A 24,293-nucleotide genomic window follows, 5' to 3' on the forward strand; every position below is an offset into this window, starting at 1 on the left:
GTTAACCATCGCCAGGCATCAAACAAAATAACACTAGCTGACTAACTCCATGCAACCACCTAGCTTCTCAAGCAACACCATCTAGAGCAAAGCTCTCTTGACAGGCATTATCTTTGTGAAAATCAGGTTCCACAAAACCTTTATTGTGCTTGGATAGTTCTGTAGATAGAACTTTCCTGGGAAAAGCAAGATAAGCATAAGAATCTATATATTTAACGTTGAAGTAGTTGAACAACATGAAGAGAAAGATTTCGACCCTCATCATACCTTGATGCCTCTTGACCATAACATACTTGATGAGAGCGATGAGTTTATGCATGCTCTTTAGAGGAAGATAACTCTTCTAAGATTCCTTAGCTGAGTCACCAAAAAGAACACAGCGCACCCTGTCTCCTTTAGAGTGTCCAAAGAACACTGATATGTATGGAAGTAAACAATAACAAAAAAAGAAGCTTCAAAAGAAATATGATTTCCACTCACTGCGAGTCTCTTGTAACGAAAGTCAAAACACGTGTGAGCATACCCTTTATTGTAACCCACTTACCCTCCTCAATGCTAACTAACAGTCCACATACATCTGCATTTGAAATGGAACAAAAAAAAAGGCAGTTGAGTTATAACAGATAGTGATATATATTTTAACCGGAAAAGATAGTGATATATTAAGCACACTGGTTTATATTATAAATTCTCACACCCACATACCTCTCACTTTGAAACCAAAAGATGACTCCTTACTTAAGGCATCAACAAACTAGAGCTTCAAACAATTAGGGGGGGGACAGAAAATTTTGTTCCTACACCAATGTGCTATGAAGAAGAACTATATGATGCTTTAAATGGATACCATCACCACCAACCCCAACAGAGAAGTACTGAATGAGGTAAACCTTCCCCTCCAAAATGACATTGCATAAGTGGGCTATAAGCTCATCCCCTTCAATCCTCACAAGCATCCTAGTATGTTTTGTTCATACAGACAGAAGAATATAAACAACATGTGCAAAAAACATATATACAAAAACACTCAGATATGAAACATAAATAAGGCTGGAATACCTGCTCGTCAAAAACTATCGTGTCCAGAGAAATAAGCCTCTTTAAGTGACCAAAATCCCTCTAGTTATGTCATAGTCAGTCCTTGTGAACACCCTATCGACTTTCACTATAAACTTCTACGTCTCTGCAAAAGGTGCTACTTTGTTGAGCTTATCATACTCAAAAGCCATAGGATGTTAGACAGAGCATGGATATGATGCACAAAGGTGGGAATGAGAAGTGGTAGAAGGTAAAGAGAGTGACAACAAAGAAATTATTAGTGTTATATAATGGATGGGCCTAACACGAAACCTGTTGAAAGAGCTCCCGCCTTGACAAAAACATTTCAAAAAGTTGCAACAATAGCCCATGTTTCACCTGTGTGCATTAGAGAGAAGAAAAAACAGAGTCGGATAAGGTAACAGGTTGGCATGTGATATATAAGGTCCACACACTGATCCCAACAAGTAGAGAGTGTGGACGGATAGGAGGATGGTACTGTTTACAGAAATAGTAACATTCAGATCAAACTTCTTTTAGTTATATGGATTTAAAATTATTATATTTTGTAAATTCATATTTTTAATTATTTTTTATTATTTAATAAAAGTCATACTCATTTTGGTTACTCTACAAAATAAACTTATTTATTTAATCACAGTCCAAATAACTTCTTTACTTCACAAACCAACTTTTATAAAAGTCAATCCAAATATAAATCACATTACCCAATCTTACTTTTCTAAAACTTAGATTAAAAATGAGTTACTTTTTCTACCATTAATCTAAACGGACCCAATAACATGATATGACTCCTAATAAGCCAACCTTGATGTACCAGGGGCGACATAAGAGACGTTCAGTTGAAGTTTGACTTGATCTTGCTTTATTTAGTTATTTAAATTCGTTTTAGTGGCGTCACTTGGCAAAATAAGAAGACTACTAGGTCAGTCATAGTAGACTAAAAAGATATTTGGGTGGAAATTAAATTATAGTTTTAAAAGTGATTTTATAGTATACAAAATAAGTATGTGATATGAGTTTTATTTTGACATATATAAAAATACTTTTAAAAAGTATTTTCTTAGGAAAACCAAACATCCCCAAGTTTGTCACATTTCCTATTTCATTGTGATCCCTGTAATATAGGGATATTTAATTATTTCATGTTTGTTGCAGTGTGACTCAACTCTAAAAATATGTTAGCCTCCTTATTAGCTAGCATATGAGTGAATTATAATTGAGTCAACATTAGTTTATCAAAAAAAAAAAATTGAGTCAACAATTTAGAGATTCTTTCGGGTTATTTTCTCTAGTCATAGTGAGATACTTAGTGAGGAAGAGAGTGGAGTGTTCTTGTTCCTATCTCGTCCTGCTTTATTAAATTTCAGTCAGAATACATATCCTAGCATATAATATTTCTAGGCCCATATTTCTAAAATTTAAGTTTTCCTAACATGTCATGTTGTATCGTATCCCATTAGAGCTGGGAATCAAGGCCGGCCCTTCAGGGCTGGCGGGCTTAAAAGGCCGGCCCTCCAGGGCTGAAATTTTAAAAATATCCCAATTTGCTAGCTCGGCCCTTAAGCTACAGGGCCAGGACCGGCCCGCGGGCTTTTAGCTCGTTTAAGAAAAATACTATTTTTTATATTTATCATATTTTTTTATAAAAATATAAAAATAAACCAATAAAATTATTAATAAAAGACATAAATATGAATAAAATTAAGTCACAAATATAAAATATCATCATATGTAAATATTCATCAACATCTAAGAACATCTAAAATATTCATTAACAAGATAACAACATCTAAAAGTTTTATCTATAATTGGATAAATTATTGTCTAAAACTAAATTTAATTTTAAAATGATAATAATAACTAAATATTTGAAATATTATTAACAATGTAAAAAATTAATAACATTAATATCATATAAAAAAATTTAAAAAATAAAAAAATTATAAAAGGGCTTAAACGCGGGCCGGCCCTTTTAAGCCCTCGGCCCTCCAGGGCTTATTTCTCATTTTAAGAGAAAAATATCAAGCCCGACCCTCATAATTTCAGGGCCTAAACAGGTCGGCCCCATGGGCACGGCCCCTTTTCCTAGCTCTATATCCCATACACACACGCTGCTTATTAGATTGGCTTCTCTCGCGTTCTTTTTCCCCCCACTTTCTCTCCACTTTCCACCTCGACCTTTGTATTAAATTTTGATTAGTTAGGATCTAACATTCAACAAATTATTATTAAAATGTAATATATGAAACTAAATAAATAAATTTAAATTATGAAAAATTAATTTAAATAGTTGAGAACTATAATTGATAAAAAATGATATATATAAATATTAAATCTGAAGGATTGAAAACTACAGGTGGAGCGAAAAAGAGAAATGAAGAGGAGCCGTGAGTAATTCATGCGTGAGGTAGGCCAATTTGTCGGCAACAACAGAAACGTAGGCCCATCAAAAGTTATGGGCTCATTCTGCGAGATGCTCCGGTAGTTTACGCGGGAAACCTTGAAAGTTTCATTCTCTTCCCTCCCATTTTCTTGCAAATATGTCTCGCTCTTCCCTCTGAGCCTCCCTCTCCCTCTCCCTCTCTTGCGGCGACGGCAAAAGAGGACGAGTTCGTCGGCGGCTCCCATTAGCCCTTGTGCTCTTACTCCTTCCTTCCTTTCAGCCTCCTCCGCCATCTCTTCCCACCTCTACGACGACGGCCTCCGCCAGCGACGAACTCTGTCTTCTTCAACCTTAGTTGCAATAAGCTGTCAGCATCGTTACCCAACGAATGGAAAGGGCCATTTGCTTACTCATTGGTTTTTCCTGTGGTCGTTCTTCTGATTTACTCCCGTGAAGCTTCTCAGGTTATTAGATGTCGATTTCTTTCTGCCACCTCCTTTTGTGTCTGAAATTTGCTCTCTTTGCTTTCTCATTCTTCTCTTGTTCAGTGAAATTTCAAGGTCTTGGTGTATTGGTGGGTCTGTAAATCGACATTCAGGAGGCAGCGATGAAGTCTACCTATTCTTCTTTTCTATCAGATTTCGAAGAACAGAGCAAGTTCATGGTGAGATGTTTTTGAACGGGAAGAGAGTGAAGATGGGGAATCCAAGTGCTTTGATGCGTAAACCTGGAGCTTATCTTTCATGAAGAACTATCTTCAAATCCCTAATTTCCCTTCGACGTTTTTTTTTGAATTCCTTGCCTGCATTAGTCGTACTGCCGTCTACCCGAGCTACTGGTTCAGTGGGGTTGAAGATCGCACAGGTGGTTCTTCTGCCATTTACACCACCGTCGCCTCCATTGCTGTTAATTTTCATACTAGTGATGGTGGCTTTGCGTCACTCCCGTTCCCTTTGGTGATAAGCCCTCCAATTTAATAAAGTGACTGCTCTGTGCTCCCTCTACAAGGTGGCGTCTTTGCACGGATGGGGAACCCAGTTTTTGTTTTCATGTCTTTACGTTTCTGAAGTTGTTTAATTCTGCTTCTTTGTAAATATTTGTTTCTGAGTTGCTTCCTTCTTCTGATTCTTCTCTTTTTAGTCTTGTTTTGTTCATTCCTTTTGCAATTTGACTCGTCTTATGGTGGCCTTGCTTGCTCATAAGTAGAACCAGTACTTCTTTAATTTATTTTATTTGTTTCTTGGTTGTATGCCATTCCTGCCGAATAATCTGATGTTCTGTTTTTGTTTTTGATAGTGCAAAAACTTCTGGTATCTGTCCACTGACGCACCCACATGCCTCCGAGGAAGAAACCCAGCTCTTCTTCCAAGAAATCGAATCCAATCAGCGAGGCTCAACCTTCCAAGTTCGGGATTCAACGTTTTTTTGAGCGCCACACCCAGAATGCTCTTCTGGCCTCTCAAAAGCAGCCAACAAATGATGAATCTGCGGACCGTCCCGTTTCTGCCCCTCAAGATTCCAAATCTGTTGCACCTCTTAACTATCGTATGCCATCTGTTACTGGGTCACAAGCTGTTGCTCCAAACAATCTAGATTCCGTTCTACCCAGAGCTGACTATAATTTGAACTCAGACATGGGGGGGCCAAAAATGGGGAGTTCAGAATTGCAAACGCGTAAAGACATCCTCCCAGCAGGAGCAAATGAATTCAATAACGTGTCGCAGAATACTCCTTCAGAGAACTTGTTAATACCAGGGTTTGATGCTGTGGAAAATCTCCTTGAGGCGTCTCCGGGAATTTCTAAGATTGTGTCCCATAAGCGCTCTAAGTTCTCACCTGGGATGGTATTTGTTTTAAATGATGCATACTTTTCTTAAATAATAATTGATCAGTGCGTTCCTTTCTTTTAATTATCAAACTGATTGTCAATTCTCAGCTATTCAAAAGTAGCACTTAAATCCCACAGGTTATTAGTCCGGTCGGATAGCTAATCAATTATGGAAATTTTTATTTTCCGAGAATACAGTTTTGGCAATGCTTCAATTGCACCTGAATTGCAAGAACAATTTTAATCTTATAACTTGGAAGTGCTAATGGCACACTTTCTTCGTGACTACATTCTAATGCAAGTTGTTGATTGAATTGCAAGTTTGCGTCTTGCTTGTTTCCTTCAATGTTTCTAATTATATCTTTGCAAAAATATGCTTGTGGTTAGTTCATAAAACAGAGCCAGGATGATGGGGTTGACGAAGTTACATGGAAGATATCTCCTGTGAATGAAAGACTTCAAGCAGTTTCAAAACACACGCCTCAGATAATTCAAGCTTTGGCTGAATCTTCTAGAATCAACTTATTGCCCGTTGGGATTTCCTCAGAGAATCAGGCAAGCTTCTGAGAAGCACTCACTTTTAATTTGATGTTTTATCACTTGATATGGTTACAGATTACCGATGCATGTTGCAGACTTCTCTTACTAAAGGTGGCAAATTTGAAAAGTTACTTGCTTCACCAGTTACAAAGGCTGCTGAGAGGTCAACGGTGTCTAAGTATGAAAAAGGCTTGAAACGTATAAAACCAGACCAAGACATGGTTTTTGATGTCAGTTCAACTACTGCGAATGATTCCGGAGTAATTACTGGACAGAGCCCCTTCAGAACTCCACCCTCTTTATCCTATTGCTCTGACAAAGTATTTTAATCTTCATAGTTTCTTGGTTCTTTTGATCTTTTACTTCATCAATTTTCGAGTATAAAAATATGGAATAGCCAAAAGTTCTCCAACAATGTAAGACATCAATATAAAATTCATGGAAAAGTTTTTTCTAGTTTTAGTTTTTATTTATTTTGAGGGTTAGGGTGTCAATTTTCGAAGAAAGTTTTCACTTAGGTGCACCTGGAAGTTTGGGTGCAAATTTGCCGTAAAGGTTTAAAACCATAGCACTACTGTTGCTTCCTACTGCTGAAAATGTTAATATAATCAATGTTATTTTTTTAATGGTAAAGGGAAACATTGTTACGATTTTAAACTTTCGAGGCAAATTTGCACCTAAATCCTTATTTTATTTTTCAACATGTTTATATTGTACTGGTCACCTTCCTGTTTTTCAAATAATGCTTTAGTACCATCTTTATTTCATGTTGCATTTGAATATGCAGGTAATTAGGGATGTTGAGAACAATGGGCTATCTGACCAGCTTTATTTAAGACAGCATAAAAAGGTCAGGCCTTTGGACTTGCTTTTGCAATATTAATTCATTCAGATCTAGTTCACTGTAATTCGTAAATCCGAGGCATGTGAATATGCCATATTAATTAATTCCAGTTCTAATCTGTAAATTGCAACACCCTGTACCTGTAGTGACAATGACCTTAACACTTTTTCCTCCTCTGCTATTCTACTATATTCATTTTGAAAAAGAAGATATAGAGGAACGAGTTAGAGTTAGAATAGCAAGGAAAATAAAATATTTTGGCTTTAGAGTGAGATGACAGGAAACACATGACAAAGGAAATGCATCCCAAGCTATGTGCATATGGAGAGAAATAATTACAGTTTCCTGTGTGATGATTGCATGCACAAAATTTTCAAAACTTTATTCTGTTCTTGTCCTACCAATTTCACATATCTCTTCTGTTTCATGAAAAGGGGCTAGTGACCTTTTACATGACAGGTTATTAGCGGGTAAACCTCAGGAGTTATTATGCATGTGGAAGCCGCGCATTCATTTGAGTATTTGTTTTTTCCCCTTTATTTCTATAGGCATTGCTGGAACTGTTAGATCAAGTTGAAGATGCTATATGTGTTGAAAATGCTACAATTTGTGATAAAAATGCAAATTACATTAAGCCTCAAGATGCAATAGCTGATAATCTGCCCATCAGAGTTGACTGTGCAGCGGAAAGCACTATTATTCATACACCTAGAGAGGCCATCAGTGGGTCCAATTCTAATTATTTGGTGTTGGAGGTATTTTTTCTTTGAAATTATGGTCTGTTGTGATTAAATTTTCAATCAACACAATTTATGTTCTTGTAGACTTACCACTTGTATGTTTTGTTTTAGGTATCTGAAAAACATCAGCTTGCTAATTCATCTGCTCTGCAAAGCCCATGCAAGGTTTAGTAAGGCTCATTGCTATAACACATTAATATATTAAGGCTTAATATAGGCTTGGTAATTCATCTACTTGATCAATTGCTTTCTAGGTGCTTCGTTTAATAAATGAACAAACTGGAGAAGAGAAGGCTGTAAACTTGTTGGAAGAGTGGTAAGTTGGTGTGCTAAAGTCTATGATTGTATCTTAGTAGAGTTGATCGTATATATATGTAATAGTTCAAAACAAGGCATTATTTGGTATGTCAAGTAGTTTTGTTATCTGTTGACTCGGGTTAGAACTCCTGACTAAGTAATTTGTCTTTGAATTCAAGCGAATTATTGAATTTTGAGTTTTTAATTATTCTGTATGTTAATAATATTATCTTGACTAATTATATTTTGGCTTGTCTAATTGTTTAAAATTCCTGCAGGTCTTACAGTGTTGTTGCACCTGGAGATACTGTGAATATAATTGGTCAATTTGATGATCAGGGGCTTTGTGGTGTAGATCATGATAATAATTTTTTGATCGTACACCCAGATATTCTGGTGTCTGGATCACGGGTATTTATAGTTTTCTATCTTAAAACTATATTTATTCACTTATTTCTTTTTGTGACTTTTCCCTCTTGTATATACTCCATTAGATTTTTTTATTTGATGTTGTAATTTTACAGGAGCAATATTTTCTGATTTTCTCGAAGGCATATATTCATGAAGGAGCACCTAATACCTGAAATTTTTTTTTTTTGGCTTTTATATGCCCTGAAGTTTTTATTTTGTAGCATTTCTACTTTGAACCTTTATCTGTCGTTAACTTTGACTATTAAAGACAGGTCAAATTTAGCGGATAATGGTAAGGGTATTTTTACTGTGAGAATAAACTTTCAGGGTATGCCAAAAAAAAAAAAAAAAAAATTCTAAGTGCTGGGTGCCCCTTCATAGATACTTCTGGGGTATTTAAGCATCTTATCCTTTCTCTAATTACATATCTTTTATCTTGTGAGAATTTCATTTATGAAATGAGAATGCCAATATTTGCTATTGTAGAATTGTTGCCTTCTCTTCCCTATATATGTTCTTGTTATTTCCAAACAAAGAGATTCATTGGATCTTTTCTGAATCCCATTTCCTGATTTTTTTTTAGATGTTCATTTTACTGTTTTTTATTTTATGTTTCTTCTGATATACAGAATTATTCCAGGTAGCTGCTAGTTTTACTTGTCCAAGGAGGACGGTTTTAGATGAGAGGCTAAAATATAATGAGTACTCAATTGCTGCATTAAATGGAACCTTACTTCACCAAATTTTTCAGGTCTCTAAAGCTTCTCTACCCTATAAAGTGGTTATTGCATCTTTATAATTATTATACTGTGATGAAGCAAATATTGAATGTCAAATCCATTTTTCTTTTCATTCTTTGGCTTTTTAATGGGATCGGGATTTGATGGGTATGACAGGCTGGACTTATCAAGGATAGTCCTACAATAAACTTCTTAGAGGAATATGCACGATTGGTGCTCCAGAGAAACATCGAAAGCTTGTATGCATGTGGAGGTAAGGTTTTGTCTGTGTATTTATATTATTGTGCTTATGTGTGTGTCTCATACAAAGTTAGTTCTCACTGTGAGCTAGGAGTTTTTTCCAATTTTCGTTTGCAACCATAAGCATCAAAAGGCTGGATTAAATTTATTCTTCTTGTGGTTGATTCTTAACATTTTCCTCCTAACTTGTTCAAAAGAAATTTTTGATCCTCTGTGTTCTGTGTCACCCTCAGGAGTATTGATTTAGCCTTTGTGAATATTTCAGTAAATGAAAATGATGTACACAAAACCTTGATAGATGCTATCCCACGGATGTTAAATTGGATCAAACTCTTCAAGAATTCAGAGGTGCGTTAAAATAGCTCTAGCTTTTGTCCATAAACTATCAACTGTCATTAGCTGTTACCGTTTGGAGTGCATGTCATTGCCTTTTGCTGCCAAATGTAAGTCACAATACTACTGCATAGCTTTGTGATCTTTTTGATATGGATATGCTTATTATTTAGCCTATCTTATCAATAATTTGAAGTCTTATGAGATTGGGATTTATTGGCAAGAATCATAAAGTGTCTTGAAGAATAAAGGATGGTTATTTTGTGATTCCTATGAGCCTTATCGACACACATCAGCCTAAAAAGGAAAGAAAGAAAAGGGAATATTGACAAAAGATCATTTAAGCTATAATTTGCTAGAAGTGATATATTACAAACTTAAACATACAGCACTAGTTCGATTCATTCACTCATTTAGAGGGCCTCATCCCTTATTCATAGGCTGCCATTGTGATATAAGTTACCTCAAAGAATAACATCTATTGATGAATGACTAATCCTACCGAATTCCATTTAACAACACTCCCTCATTTGAAACGATCCTTGCTGTCAAGTTTCAAACATCTATACAAGAAAAATTTAAAATTTCATTGGTACATTTCAAAGTCTGTGTTATTGAGCTTCCTTATTTGCATAACTCTAAGGCTCTTAAAGTATTGAATTGTATGGCTTAAAATGCTCGTCTATCTTTTTAACTTTTATTATTGGAGACCATGATTTCTCCTAAATAGTTCATGTAGAAAGTATAAAAATTCTAACAAGCTACACTATTCTTGAGCCATAAAAAGTTCAACCCTTACTCCTTAGATTCTGCAACACGTGGGACCTGCATTAATTATTAATAATTTATCTCCTAATTGTTTCATTTTGTCCAACCACCACCTTTCCATTGATTACTTGCTGATTATGGGGAGAATCTTCTTGAGTACTAGCTTCTTTTTATTTATGGCTTGATTAGTTGAGTTATAGTCGCAAACATGTTCCCACGAGTTATGTTTTGTTTGCTGATTTCATGGGATTCTAGCATGGCAAATTTGTTGCCAGGGTCTTCTTAAATGCCCTTCCATTTCATCCAAATAAATCAAGATATTCTAAGTTTCTCTTATTCTAAAATCTCAACATGCACACAAATGTGTGTGTGATCCTTGCCTATGCACATGCGCATGGGGATTAAAGGAAAAGAAGATGGGATGAGAAGTAGAAAGCAGGAAGACTGCCTATTGTACATGTATAGAGAAAATAAATAAATGAATTTAAACTTATGCAACGTGTAAAGGTCATACTTGGGACCCAAGTGTAATTTTCCCTAATTTATATTTATATATATATCTATACATCTATATGAGTATGTTTTTGATCCTTTATTTATTTGGAATGATGACTGATGACTTCGGGTTTTGACAGGAAAAGAAAGATGCTTATGTTGATTTTGGATGTGATAATGGGATAAAGAAAGTCGAAATATCTGAGGCAAGCACCAAACTTGATTACTCTGTGCTTAACCTTCTGATGAATCGCATATCATTATGGATCCATGTGTAATCTTGTATATGAAATATGATTGTAAGTAAACTGTTGAAATTGTTGGATAAATGACTAGGTGTAAATGTTGACTTATTCTTGATTTTGTAAATTTTAAAGTTTTCCATCCAATAAGTTCATGTGCATATGTTCATTTATCAGTATAGAATTAAAATTAAAAATAATGTAGTTTATAGTTATTTCTATTTGTGATATTTCATTATTTTCTGGTGTCCCTAATTGTAATTTGTCCCTAGAGTAGCCCACCTTATGTTTGTACATACTCATGTAATTGTCTCAATCTAAAAATAATAAAGATGGGATGTTCAGACTTTTTGTCATGATATTTAATGTTTGTTGGAGAGAGAAATAAGCTTTGCGAGATGTTGGGACCAAAGCTTTGTCCACATGTCTAACAAAATTTTGTTGTTCCTTCTTTGGTTTGCTTTCTTCAAATGTGAGCTTCTGTGGCAAATGCAGGTAATTGATATTGAGGAGATGGCATGGGCTCCTAAATATGGTTTGAAAGGGATGATTGATGCTTCTGTCAGTGTGAAGGTTCTACCAAAGGGAAATGAAGATGAGAAGGTCATGCCATTAGAGTTCAAAACAGGGAAGGCAATGTCTGGCCAGGCAATATTCTGGTTCATACTACTAATAGATGTCATAAAATGTTGGTTTGGATTTATATCCTTACGAGAATGCATAAAACATCACTCACTTCGAGTTTTCTTGTATGATATTTCTTCTTATGACAATTGCATTTGATATATGCAGTCATCTATAGAACATCGTGCCCAAGTGATCTTGTACACTCTTCTGATGTCTGAAAGGTGCATAATCTTTTTCTAGCAGTATATCTATGCTAAAATATTTTAGAAAACATTCTTTTATTTATTTTGCATGGTTTAATTTGATAGGTACCTGAAGAATATTGATTCTGGTCTTCTATATTATCTCCGCTCAGATCAGACAGAAGTAAGGTTATTTTGATACTAATTAGCTATATCTTTTTAATAAGACGAGCAGTCTGATCATTTTTATTTTGTATGAAGGGCATTGTGGTTCAAAGATCTGACTTAGTTGGGCTAATCATGCGACGAAATGAACTTGCAAGTGATATTCTGAGGGCGTTAACCACACAACAACTGCCTCCAATGTTACAGGCATGTGCTTATTCCACATTTTTACACGGTGTTTATAATTTTATCAGATGTCGCTACCCATTTCTTCATCTTTCTATTGCAGAGTCCAAGCATTTGCAGAGGTTGTCGCCATCTTAATGTTTGCAGCATTTATCATAAGGTACTTGTTCAAGGGGTTTAGAAAATTGCTATAACTGTTTTTGACCTGTTCACTCATGATAAGCTATACTTGAATTTGCTTTCTCCTGATTGTCTTAAATTTAAATAACATGATCTTTTCTGAGTTGCCAACTTAAATACTATGTTTCTAATATAAACAAACAATAACATTAAAGTATGATTTTTTTGTCTTAAATCTAAGGAACCTTCATGACTATCATGCTATTTAAAAAGCACAACAATGCCTGTTGCTGAGTGTTTCCGTTCCTGATCATGATCATTGCAACTATTGTGTGTAATTCAGTATCATTTATCTTATATTTATGCCTTATTCTTGATAATAAGATGCTAGATTGTTAGAAAAGTTGGAAATCTCATCGGTGGCCCCCCCCTCATTTTCTAGAATCTTTTCAGTTAAGATATAAATACCTCTATTTCCACTTTCCTTCATTTTTTTTTTTTTAAAATCAGGGCGTTGGACCTCAAAAGTTGTAGAAAATTTAATTGTTTTCCAGACGAGTCAATTGTTTATGCCTTAATCATAAAAAGATGCAAATATCCAACCATGAATGTTTTGGAATTTAGAATAACTAGGATGTACCTGTGGATTTTGTTGCACGGGTATATGAAATTTGGAAAATGCTGTCGCATGCAAATTAAGAGATAAACTAAGTTGCAATATACTTTTATTTTCTTAACATTGCAAAATAGATTTAAGCTTGTTGGTTATGACAGAGTTGATGTGGGATACAAATTAATACTATTCCAATAAAATCAAAATGGCTTGTGTTGAGTTACAATATTCTGATCTTGTAGACAGTGTTTTTATTCCAAGATTTCCATGAACTTTAGCATATCTTGAGTTTTATATCTTGTTAAAGCTTTTATTTGTTAATCTTTTTGTGTGATCTATTGAAATGCTTTAGGTTCAAGGAGGAAGTGCGAAGAGTAGTGGATTGGGAGATTTGTTTGACTCACATACTAATCACCTTTCATCTACTTATAGTAAGTTCCTCTGCCATTGGGATCGGCTGATTGACTTAGAAGCAAAAGAGACTGAGGTATAATTTTTAAGGCAGGGTTCTTTATATTAGCCCCCACTGAGGTTTCTTCTATGTTTATATTAGCAGTGTTCTTTATATTAGTTTTTTTTAATGTCTATTCTTCACTTTCTTTACCTTTGCAGCTTGTGAAGAAAGAGATGTGGCGATCACATACTTTTAAAAGTCAGAATAGTACTGGCCTTTCTTCTGTTATCCTTGATGCTTCAAATAAGATTCCATGTCCGAAATCTCTTAAAGATAATTGTTTCATTTATCGTTTTGTACGATGTAATCCATCTTCTCTATCTGAAGTGTCTGATGGTGATCCTTCTATTGCTTCAACAAACTATTTGGATATCAAACTAAGAAGTGGAGACTACGTGGTACGAGTCATTTTCTTACTTTTAATCAACTGAATTGAGATATATGGTATACAATTTGTCTTGAAATAGCTTCAGGAAAATTAATATTTGACATGAGCGCTTGTGCTTTTTTAATGTGATGTTCAGTTACAATTGAGATTTGTCTCTATCATTACTGTTGTTGTTGTTATTATTTCGATGATTTAATGAGACTCACATCTTTATTTTAAGAAAAGTAACATTGAACATGCATGAAGCAGTGAAGTATAATCAAATCCAAGCTCAAACAGAAACCTGGAAATGATTTTTCCCTCTTTTGCTCTTACCCCACAGTTTCATGTTATGTTATACTTATTCTTTTACCTCGGGTTGTATTTTGATTGGCTATAATTTTGTCGTTCATGGTTTAACCATCGTGTGATTGTTGTTTTATTCCCATAAAATATTAAGTATATCAACTTACTTTGCAAAGGATTATCCATATTATTGTTTTTCACTAATTGTCTCATACTACTAATTAATTATTGTTTATTTTGTGTAACATTTTAGATATTGAGCACTGAATCTAGCCGTCAAGCTATTGCTAGTGGGGTGATTACAGACATTAGTCATGCCCATGTTTCTGTGAGTATATTAATTTCTTTCATTCGGTTTCTGTTATTTACACTCTTTACGCTCTTGCATTGGGCATTTTACTTCCTTTGCTCATCTATTAAAGCTATATTGCCAAGGATTAGAAGAAGCAGAATCCTTGCTGATATGGTTGTCTTACCAAGATGATAACTGTTTATCTTTCAATCTTCTAGGCTTCCTTTTCAAAGCGACTGCGGATTCCTGGAAGCCTCTCCACTAGCCAAGATCTTTATAAACAGGTTTGGAGGATTGATAAAGATGAAACTGTGACTTCATTTGCTGTTATGAGGTGCTTGTCTGGTTATTGCTTAATTCAAACCTCGGTTTTCAAGACATCTGCCAGTGTTCAAATTTATTTACTTATATGATTCATTTGTGACTTTTTCCCCCATAAAAGGTTTAATCTAGTACAACTTTTCCTACAAAATGATCAAAGTGCTCATCTGAGGAAAATGATTGTTGATCTTGAGGTGAGTTGCTTGCTATCATGTTCAGGCTCCCAACTTTGTCTTCCTTACAAGCTACATCATCTTATTCTGTCCTGCTGCTTTGTTGCCTATAGGCTCCCAAATTTGACAGTGGATCTATGGTCAGTCAGGACCCAGCAATATCATATGTGTGGTCAGAGAAGAGTTTGAATGATGATCAGCGTAGATCAATCCTCAAGGTTCCAATCGAATCTGAATTTCTTTCATTAATGTCCCGGATTTATTCAGCAACTTTTATTCACAGTTTTACCTGGAATTGACCTTTCTTTGTGAATCTGCTTTGCTACTCATTATCAGATTCTTACAGCAAAGGATTACGCACTCATACTAGGAATGCCTGGAACAGGGAAGACATCAACCATGGTTCATGCTGTCAAAGCATTATTAATCAGAGGCACATCTATTTTGCTGACAGCCTATACAAACTCAGCTGTAGATAATTTACTTATCAAATTAAAAGCTCAGGTATTTGCTTTCGTTTTCTTGTTGGTTGTAGCTTCTTAAAGCATGTGATCTTATTAGAAGGCCATCACGGGTTTAAATACTATATCTCTAATACACTCCATGTTAAAGTCCCCTGGGTTTTGTCACCAAAAACAAGAAAAGTCCCCTGGGTTTGGATCCAGGGCTAAGGACAAGCCTATGTTGAAATTATACGTTCACCTATGCATTGCTAGATAAATTTATTTTCTTGAAAACCCTTGGGTCATTGAAATAAGTTTGTTGATTACTTTCTAGATTCACAATCCTACCACTATAGTGCACACTCCTGAACATTGTATTCTAAAAACATCCAATTCACTGTATTACAGTGTGGTTCCTTGTAATTCAAGTATAAGATTCATAGCATGCTGAAATTTAAATTGTAGGGAATTGATTTTGTACGTATTGGAAGACATGAAGCTGTGCATGAGGAGGTTAGAGAACACTGCCTTTCAGGTTGGCTGATTAGTTCTTTTCAATCTTCCTTTTGATTTGGGGGAGTAGTTTTACTCAATCTTGTCACAATTGACAGCAACGAATGTACAAAATGTTGATGAGATCAAAGTAAGGTTAGAACAAGTTAAAGTAGTTGCAGTTACATGTCTGGGCATCACCAGTCCCTTGCTTGCCAACAGGACTTTTGATGTATGCATTATGGACGAAGCTGGGCAGACAACTCTACCAGTATGTTACTTCTTACCTTCTTGTATTTTTGAAATACTTGCGATACTTGTCATGGTATGTACAAATGTACAACTGTAGTTTTAAAAATTTTGTTCAGACGAACCCATCAGCAGAAAAGGATCCTGCAGGATATTTTAATCCTGGAATTGATTTGTGTCCCCTCTGTCCCTGAACCAAAGTATTCGTCTTGAAAGAATTTACCCAAAATGGCAAGCCAGCTTGATGTAGATGTTAAAATTGAGTATTCTTTATTTCCTCTTCAACCCTCAACAGTGCTTAGGCCTTCCTGAATTTACCGGATATCAGGGACTAGATCCTGCCCTTACGTGGGTGTGATACCTGGAATGAGAGACAAATGGGTCTATAATATAGCCTGAAGATTAAACCTAAGCTTTTCATGCTTGTTTCTGTTCAACATTGAAATTATGCTCATGTAGTTTCAATGCCAAAGTAGTAGCAAAAAAGATGGTGTTCAGTTAAAACAACTAAACAATTTGATATAACTTTGCATCAAATGGTTGCTATGTCAGGTGTCCTTGGGTCCGCTCATGTTTTCCTCAATGTTTGTACTTGTGGGTGATCACTATCAACTTCCTCCGCTTGTACAGGTATCACTACCAACCACTATCATCTTTTTTGGCATAAAACTGTGGGTAACCATTTTCAAATTTGTGTCAAATAATTCCTAGAGTGCAGAAGCTCGAGAGAATGGAATGGGTGTAAGTTTATTTTGTAGGCTCTCAGAAGCACATCCACAAGCAATTTCAGCACTACAGAGTCAGGTACTTGTGATTTTAAAGATGTTTGTTTCGTTTGCTTTCATTATCTATTTAATTACGTGCTAATTTGAAATATATACAGTACCGTATGTGTCAGGGCATCATGGACCTGTCAAATGCCTTGATATATGGTGATAGGTTAAGCTGCGGTTCCACTGAGATTGCTAATGCAAAACTTGAGTTCTCTACCTTAAAATGGGGCTTACCTTGGCTAAAAAATGTAAGACTACTATCTTTCAGGTTTTTATTGTTTTAATTTTTAATGGACTTCCATTTTTGACAGAATTTTATTTATTCAACAAGCTTCTAATTGAAGGAAGCAATTTTAATTTTGATTGTATGCCATTTTTGGTGTCATTAATTCTACCTTTTTTTTTCCCCATGCCAACCATCTTCAAGGGTTTTTGCCGCATATTTTCCTTCTGCTACTCAATTGTTTTTGCATGTGTACGGGCTTCTGTGGGTGCAAATGCAAATTCATTGAATTCGGTGACAGGGTTGCCTTGCTACATAGTTCTCACTTGCCAATAGTGAGGCACATTATGTTGACTGAAATTCTGGTTGTCTGATGCTTATCTAAAACAGCATAATTTGGCTACTTCATGTGAGAAGAAGCTAATAGTATGATACTAAGGTGAATGCAACAATACATTTTTTCTTAAAATGAAGGGTTCGCATAGAAAATTAAACAGGGCTTGGAGACTCCATGGATTGGCTTTGACTCCAACTCCGAAACAGGCTTGTGTTTGGCATTTTCATTTTATATTGTGTTTCTCTGCAATGGTGAAGTTTGATTATTATCCAACCTCAAGGAGTGTTGCAATCATGTGTATCATTTAGATTACAATAAACATGTTGACTAATTAGATTTTATTGTACTATCTGAAGTTTTATATCCTTGAGTTATTAGCTATAAATAAAGACATGGGACTTGGCTAAGCAAGCCAGTGATCCATATAGAATATTGATCTTCGATCTTTACCTTGCAGCAAGGTTTATTTTATATTTATTGCCTTTCACCTGGGTTAGAAAAATTTTAGATTTGTGTGAACTTGATGTCACCGAAACAATTTTATCTCGTACACAATTGACTATATTTACAAGGATGTAAAATTTCCATTTTTTGGGGTTATGATGCAGGTTTTGAATCCAGACAGGCCAGTGATATTTATTGATACTGGTATGTAAAGATGACGTTTCGTCTTTAATTTTTTATGCTCATTGTCGTTTTAGAATAATTAATGTAAATCTCATCATATTCCATCATAGATAAATTGCCCGCTTTAGAGGCGAGAGAACAGAAGACCATAAATAACCCTGTTGAAGCTCACATAATTGTTGAGGTATCTCTCAAGATAATAAATCTGCTCTCTTGCCCGCAATTCGTTTCATATTTCAAGCCATCTGACTTGTTATAAACAATTGTTTATTCTGCCTGAAATGTAGATAGCAAAGGCATTGATAAAAAATGGAATTGGAGAAGAACAAGTTGGCATTATTACCCCCTACAATTCCCAGGCAAACCTCATCCGCCAGGCTGCTTGCGTGACCTCGTTGGAGATTCATACAATTGACAAATACCAGGTTCGTCTTATGTACATGTTAAGATTACTTAGCTTGCATTACTCTACTGTTTTAAATCATTAATTCTCCTCATAATTCAGAGCCTCTTTGTTTTAGATTGACAAAAAGAAGTGATTTTGATGGAGTTACACGAGGAGTTTTTGAAAGAGCCTTAAGCTAAACACGAGGGGTTACTGGAAGAAAATCTATTGTCAGTTTATTTTGACAAGTGATTTTGACTCTGCTTGTTAAAACAAGCTGAAAATGAAGTTTCTTCTAATAACCCTTTATTTTTAGCTTAGAATTCTCTCAGTAACTCCTTGTAGCCTAATTAAAATCACTTTTTTTTTTTTTTTTGAAGTATAAACAAACAGGCTCTCAGTTCAGTAGTCTACTTATGTCAGGCATCACTGAATTGTTTATGCTTTTTCTTTTTAAAATGTTTTGTTATAGAAATACGAGTGTCATTCATATGGTTTCCCCCCCTTCTCCAGGGTAGAGATAAAGATTGTATATTAGTATCTTTTGTGAGGTCCAGTGAAAACCCATCAAGCTGTGCGTCTTCTCTGCTTGGAGACTGGCATAGGATAAATGTAGCTCTCACACGTGGCAAGGTATTTTATGCTTTTTGCTGTATGTTTATTGTATGTATCTGGCTTGTGTTTCATTGTTTTGAGAGTACGCTTGTAAATATTTGTGCAGAAAAAGCTGATCATGGCGGGTTCCTGTAGAACTCTATCAAAGGTTCCACTACTGAAGCTTCTCATCAAAAAGGTTGAGCAGCAATCGGGTATTATTAGTCTGTCTAAGAAGGATATCTATCAGAAAGGAGAGCTCAAAAGGTGTTCTCACATGAGATGATTCACAATTCATTCCCTTGAATTATTTTCGATCTTTTTTTTTTTTTGAAAGATTGAGGTCCCTAATGTACATAGGATCAGTACTCCCTGTATTAGAAATGTAAATACACATTTAATGAATTCTTTCATACTGATTATTCAAAGGTTTTCGTTTCTAATAGTTGAATGTCCCTGACATACTATGCATTATTAAATATTGCAAAAGTGGGGTGTGTTATTATACGTGCAACAAACACAGGCAAAGAGAAATTATTCATACGTGTCTAAATCTACTGAAACCATTAATAAAAGGTGACTTAATCAAAGACGAGTGTCCAAAGAACATTATACAACTTTATATGTTAAATTAGTACAAGTTTAAGATACTCACGATCAGCATAACAAAACAAAGCATCCGCGTCTATATATGTGTGTGTCTAAGTTCGTAGTAATAATTACTGAAACATGATATGATCAAAGAGGAGCGTCCAAAGGTTTGAAACCATGACGAATACATGCATCCCAAACTTGAGTGATACTGAAAGTGGTAGAGCCACACTCATGTACGTTCCATCCTTCCAACGCATGCACTATTCCTGCTATACGCCAAGCACTCATTGCCCTCCTTGGCAGCCAATTCTGTGATTAGAAATGGATGGGAAAAACAAACAAATTACGTGGTAACATAATTAGAATTATCTCATGTCAGAAAAACATAAGTGAACACTTCAATTAACTTTTATATTTATGACATTTCAACTAGTTCTTATATTTAGGATTGAAGTGTGTTATAGTTTTAAACAATTTTAAATTATCAGCATGAAAACAAAATCAAAAGTAAAACTGTCAGACTTGAGGCTAGCTGCTAACCTCACAACAATACATATTTGTGATTGAAGGAGAAGCCAACATTGCTGGAGTATAGTGGTACAAGCAATCTTTTCGCATTTGTTTTGGAGGGAATTGAGAAAATGGTATGAATAATGTTCCTTTTGGTGCTTTCTTTTGTTCATCTTCATCCCATCCATCTCCTACCAACCATATCTGCAAAATGTTGCATCATGTAGTAAAAAAATTCCATTAAATAAGGTGAAAAATGTCAAATTTTGAAATTTGCCGAATTCTTTTACCTTCTTCTCATAAGAAGCTGTTGAAAGTGCTCTAGGGTTTGTGTTGAGTCCCAGTTGAAGCTTTGTTAACTCATCTTGATATAACGTAGTCACCTGCTAACCAAATTTTCAGATCTTGCTAAATCAAAGTAATCTCATTACTTTCATAAAGTTTATTAGGCTTTACATGGTTTCACTGCCGTATGAAGTTAAAATTTTAAATAAATTAAAGACATGGAAGATTGTCTCTGTGTGTGTGTTCTTACCCGAACATTTGCTTCACACAAAGTGTTGGCTATAGCAAAAGAAACCTTATCAAAGTTTCCCCGCAGAAGAATCTGCTTCGTCCCTTTGGGAATGCTGCATTTCACAACAATGGCAGCAGCTAAGCTACTTCCGTCTACAACCTTTACCCTTAGTTTTGGAAACTTTTGAATATATAATTGGCCATAGGCATTGAGCTCTTCTTTCTGCATATGCATAAAAAGCGTTTAAATATTTCAGCAAATTAAAGTTATTAAAAGAAAGTAAAGAGGGAAATGATGTGAAGTAACCTGATTTAGAAGCCCTAGACTAAGAACTTTAACGCCCATTGAGTCAGCCTCAAGAACTGCCTCTTCTATGATCTTGTTAAGTCTTTTGCTCTTCCTTTTCAAGAGATACTGTATTATAAAAGAGGAATTAAGAAGGTCACAATGATAAAAATGCAATATAAGTTACAACAATGTTTATGTTGAGCTGAACCAAATTCTTACTTCTTGAGTAAATCTTGTTACAACCCATGTTTGCAAATTGAGCTTTTCGAAATTATTCCTTTCTGAGACAAAGGTACGACCAAGGATCCAAGCCATTAGCTTAAAAACAAATGTGAAGGGCCACATCAAATAAAGGTACCATTTTGGTGTTTGAGGGTTTGAGGCCAAAGAAGCAAAGCCTAATTGAAGATGGTAGATGGAATCTGATGTTGTTAAATGAGTTAAGTGAACCACATCTGGCAAGTCCTTTGTTTTCTTCAATGATGCTTCGTAAGTATCATCTGTGGATTCATCCCAAGTGCCATAAACGTAGTCATATATTGGCATGAAAAGAGAGTAATTTGTTCTGAATTTGGTGTGATGCAGTGAATGAAACCTGCGGCAATGATTTCCTAAGTTAACTATTCTGCATTCTACACACACACACACACATCTATGGAAAACAGAATATATAGCAGAAAGAATTATATTCATTCAATATGAATGAAAATCCGTGAAGAAGTAGAATTAAGGAACCAGATGTTAATGACTAAAAAAGTAATTCATAGATATGGCAGAAAAAGAAACGACCTCACATTTGGATTTAGAGGATTTGGAGAAAAATTATCAACTTCCGTTAATTGGTAAAGTTTGCAAGGTTACCACCCTTTCATACAAAATCAATTATGGAGACTCAATATATATTATATTTCTTGGGACAGTTTGACATTGTCTATGCAATTAAACACTGTTTCACTGTAACCTTCTGACATGGTTCTAGAATGATATCTTAAGAGATATTTACTAGGTTAAAGGGAGGGAAAGCTTTAACTGTCCTACATTCCACTTTTATTTCTCCGAAAATATTCTAACTATCTTCAACCAATGCATAGGCACGTATATCGAAATTTTTAAAAAAAAAATAATATTCACTTCCTAATCCTCCTTTTGCTTCATGTACCTACAAGTTAATTATGATAAAATATAAATCATTTAACAATTGATATTTCAGTTATGATCAGTTGTTTGGGATGTTATCGGTAAAATGATGATATTTTTACAATTATAGAACTTTGACTAAGGAATTATATATATCATGAAGGTAGCATAATTGAGACTTACGTTGGCGTGTAGCAGAGATACTTGAAGAAGGGAAAGATAGAGAAGAGCTTCTTCGGGAAGAACTCAAAGTTGCAGTGACCCAAGTTGTTCATGAAATCGATATAAAATGCGTAACCAAAAATGGAGGCCATAGAGGTAGTTCTTGTGAACATTATTATTATCATATTTGGTATTGCAAATAGAAGAAAATATGCTACAATTTCAGCAAACGGATGAGTCACAGCTGCCAAAAAAAAAAAGATTTAGTTTCAAAAACTTATTAATATAAGTATCTTTATATATATATGTACGCACTTACATTAAGCATAGAACCCCAATATGTGATCAATAAATGGACAGTACAAGTGAAGAAAAATATCTTACAAGTTATAGGCTGAGTGACAATAGAAGAATGATGGTGAGAATGGTAGCGAGAATAGAGAAAATGATGGTGAAGAGCTCTGTGAAGCCAGTAGTAGAGAAACTCCACAGGACCAGCATGCAATAAAGCTGTGAGAACTACACCATCTGTTCTCCATAAAGGCATGGGAGAATTATTCCCTGGTAATGTCATGTACCCTATGTATAACAAGAGTCCATGCAGCAAAATCTGGTCATCCCTACAAGAATTGTTTAACAAGTGTGTTATAATAAAAAAGACTCCGGAATAGGCTTTTAATAAATTTGGTTTCAACCCTGTTGATTTCAAGTGATTGCCATATATTATGCATACATACATACATATATAATGATTTGTAAGAGAAGGAAGATCATTAAGTCAGTCATCGAATATTAATTTAATTACTCATCTTGGTCTTTTTTATAAGAGAATTTTTTCCAAGGGTTCACTTTAATGCTATTTATGAGAAATAATAATCACTTGTCTAAAGCATTTATAAAAAAATTTCTTTTTTTATTCTCACTAAAAGAGAAGTATTTGATCAATTATGGGTAAGGTAACATCTAGTACCCAAATGTTATTTATTTTTAAATTGCATCATACACCCTAATATTAATTTTAGTGCATCCAGCACCCAAAACTATAAATAAAATTAAGGTGCTGAATGTAATTGAACAATATCAGAGATGCTGGATATATCATAAATAAGATTAAGTTGCTAGATGTTAATAAGAAATAATATCAGGGCGTTAGATGTTACTCTTCCCATCAATTATTAATTGAGGTTATTTTGGGGTAGAAGTTTATATTCATAACATATTTATTGAATCCAAATTCCTTGATTCTCCTAGTTATATTCGTCAAGAACCAGAGAGAGCATATAAATAATTAAGTGAGAGAGAGAGAGAGAGAGAGAGCAGAGAACCAGTTGCTTTCTCTGTCGACTTGATCGAATTCAAGGCCTTTATCAACAATCCTGTTTTTGCCCTTAGCAATTTGATTACGAGAAAGAGAAATCCATATTTGGTTGTGAAGCATTCTCGCCAAAAGAAATGGGAGTACCAAATAGTAAAATGGTTCTTCTACATAATCATTGAACACCACAGAATAAATGTTGTGGGCAACCCATGGGGCCAATACTAAGTACTGATCAATGTTCATCCATCGTCATGCAAAAACAGAAAAGAAACCGATTAATAACTCAACTTTAATGAATACAAATTGAATTTACTACCAAAACTCATTACATCAAGATAACTTGTCAATATGTGAGGTTCTCCTTTAGTTTTATTTATAAGAGACTTCTAACATATTCTATTGAAATTAAGAGAATCCTAAATTTCATCAACTTTGTTTTAAAATTTAATAACTTTACTTTATATATACTTTTCAAAATAATAGTCAATAAAACAATAAATTAAGAATAAAAGTGTATAATTCATATAATAAATTTAATGCTGTAATATTTATGAAAGACTAAAAAAAATTCTCTTTGCCTTATAAATAAAACTAGAAGATTATACTGATTTTGATATAAATATAGTAGTAAATTCTGTAAGGCAAGTAGGCAAAAGAAACGGTATATCTTGGACATAACAATAATATACAACAAAGTATTAAGATGAAAAGAGAGTATATATCTGTCAAAAACAGAGGAGAGTATATTTCAATTTTCAAGTATTAAAAGAAAACACAAAAACAAAGAAAAAAAAGGAAGAAAAGCAGGGAGATATTGAGAGACAATTATGGGGAAAGCAAATGAAAAGAATAAACCTTGAAGTTCCCAAGGGGCTTCCATGGCCAATCTGTGAGAATCCCTGGTTGAGAAGCCAT

The 24,293-nt window shown here is 34.7% G+C and overlaps 2 protein-coding genes across 4 annotated transcripts; one reads left to right on the forward strand and one right to left on the reverse strand.

The window, feature by feature from the left end:
• Positions 1-3,682: 3,682 nt before the first annotated feature.
• On the forward strand, positions 3,683-19,172 carry LOC114754234 (DNA replication ATP-dependent helicase/nuclease DNA2). 3 transcript variants are annotated; one of them, XM_028943023.1, is made up of 37 exons: positions 3,683-3,909; positions 3,994-4,453; positions 4,742-5,289; positions 5,661-5,828; positions 5,909-6,133; positions 6,601-6,663; positions 7,206-7,412; positions 7,509-7,562; positions 7,652-7,713; positions 7,973-8,105; positions 8,746-8,856; positions 9,002-9,098; positions 9,351-9,433; positions 10,822-10,887; positions 11,419-11,571; positions 11,716-11,771; positions 11,859-11,916; positions 11,994-12,104; positions 12,187-12,243; positions 13,169-13,303; positions 13,429-13,468; positions 13,598-13,668; positions 14,197-14,271; positions 14,454-14,569; positions 14,678-14,750; positions 14,843-14,947; positions 15,066-15,233; positions 15,638-15,707; positions 15,784-15,935; positions 16,466-16,543; positions 16,625-16,717; positions 16,797-16,934; positions 17,855-17,894; positions 17,984-18,057; positions 18,161-18,298; positions 18,772-18,891; positions 18,980-19,172. In XM_028943023.1, the coding sequence occupies exons 3-37, from the start codon at positions 4,780-4,782 to the stop codon at positions 19,136-19,138; spliced, it is 4,059 nt and encodes a 1,352-aa protein (XP_028798856.1). In that variant the 5' UTR covers positions 3,683-3,909; positions 3,994-4,453; positions 4,742-4,779; the 3' UTR covers positions 19,139-19,172. The 3 variants fall into 3 exon arrangements, 2 of the variants coding, with proteins under 2 accessions (XP_028798856.1, XP_028798855.1); XM_028943022.1 differs by having other exon boundaries at positions 13,429-13,668; XR_003741137.1 differs by lacking the exons at positions 17,855-17,894; positions 17,984-18,057; positions 18,161-18,298; positions 18,772-18,891; positions 18,980-19,172 and having other exon boundaries at positions 13,429-13,668; positions 16,632-16,717; positions 16,797-16,882.
• A 418-nt stretch (positions 19,173-19,590) lies between these two features.
• LOC114754235 (very-long-chain aldehyde decarbonylase CER1-like) lies at positions 19,591-24,293 on the reverse strand. The gene is made up of 10 exons (XM_028943025.1): positions 24,234-24,293; positions 23,386-23,606; positions 22,445-22,680; positions 22,082-22,304; positions 20,981-21,356; positions 20,780-20,887; positions 20,492-20,695; positions 20,247-20,339; positions 19,987-20,160; positions 19,591-19,755 (listed from the first exon to the last, which is right to left on the reverse strand). The coding sequence occupies exons 1-10, from the start codon at positions 24,291-24,293 to the stop codon at positions 19,591-19,593; spliced, it is 1,860 nt and encodes a 619-aa protein (XP_028798858.1).

This window comes from Neltuma alba, unplaced genomic scaffold (genome assembly GCF_004799145.2).
Source record: "Neltuma alba isolate B1F8T4 unplaced genomic scaffold, ASM479914v2 tig00010124_pilon, whole genome shotgun sequence".
Taxonomy (NCBI): domain Eukaryota; kingdom Viridiplantae; phylum Streptophyta; class Magnoliopsida; order Fabales; family Fabaceae; genus Neltuma; species Neltuma alba.

What these genes read in the sequence shown, in the direction of transcription:
- LOC114754234 (XM_028943022.1), top strand. Translation starts at nt 4,780, where the DNA reads ATGCCTCCGAGGAAGAAACCCAGCTCTTCTTCCAAGAAATCGAATCCA. An exon ending in TACTTCACCAAATTTTTCAG is followed by an intron (nt 8,857 to 9,001) that starts GTCTCTAAAGCT and finishes TGGGTATGACAG; the next exon opens with GCTGGACTTATCAAGGATAG. An exon ending in TAAGAAGTGGAGACTACGTG is followed by an intron (nt 13,669 to 14,196) that starts GTACGAGTCATT and finishes GTAACATTTTAG; the next exon opens with ATATTGAGCACTGAATCTAG.
- LOC114754235 (XM_028943025.1), bottom strand. Translation starts at nt 24,293, where the DNA reads ATGGCTTCTCAACCAGGGATTCTCACAGATTGGCCATGGAAGCCCCTT. An exon ending in TAACAAGATTTACTCAAGAA is followed by an intron (nt 20,888 to 20,980) that starts GTAAGAATTTGG and finishes TTTATAATACAG; the next exon opens with TATCTCTTGAAAAGGAAGAG. An exon ending in CAAATATGTATTGTTGTGAG is followed by an intron (nt 19,756 to 19,986) that starts GTTAGCAGCTAG and finishes TTCTAATCACAG; the next exon opens with AATTGGCTGCCAAGGAGGGC.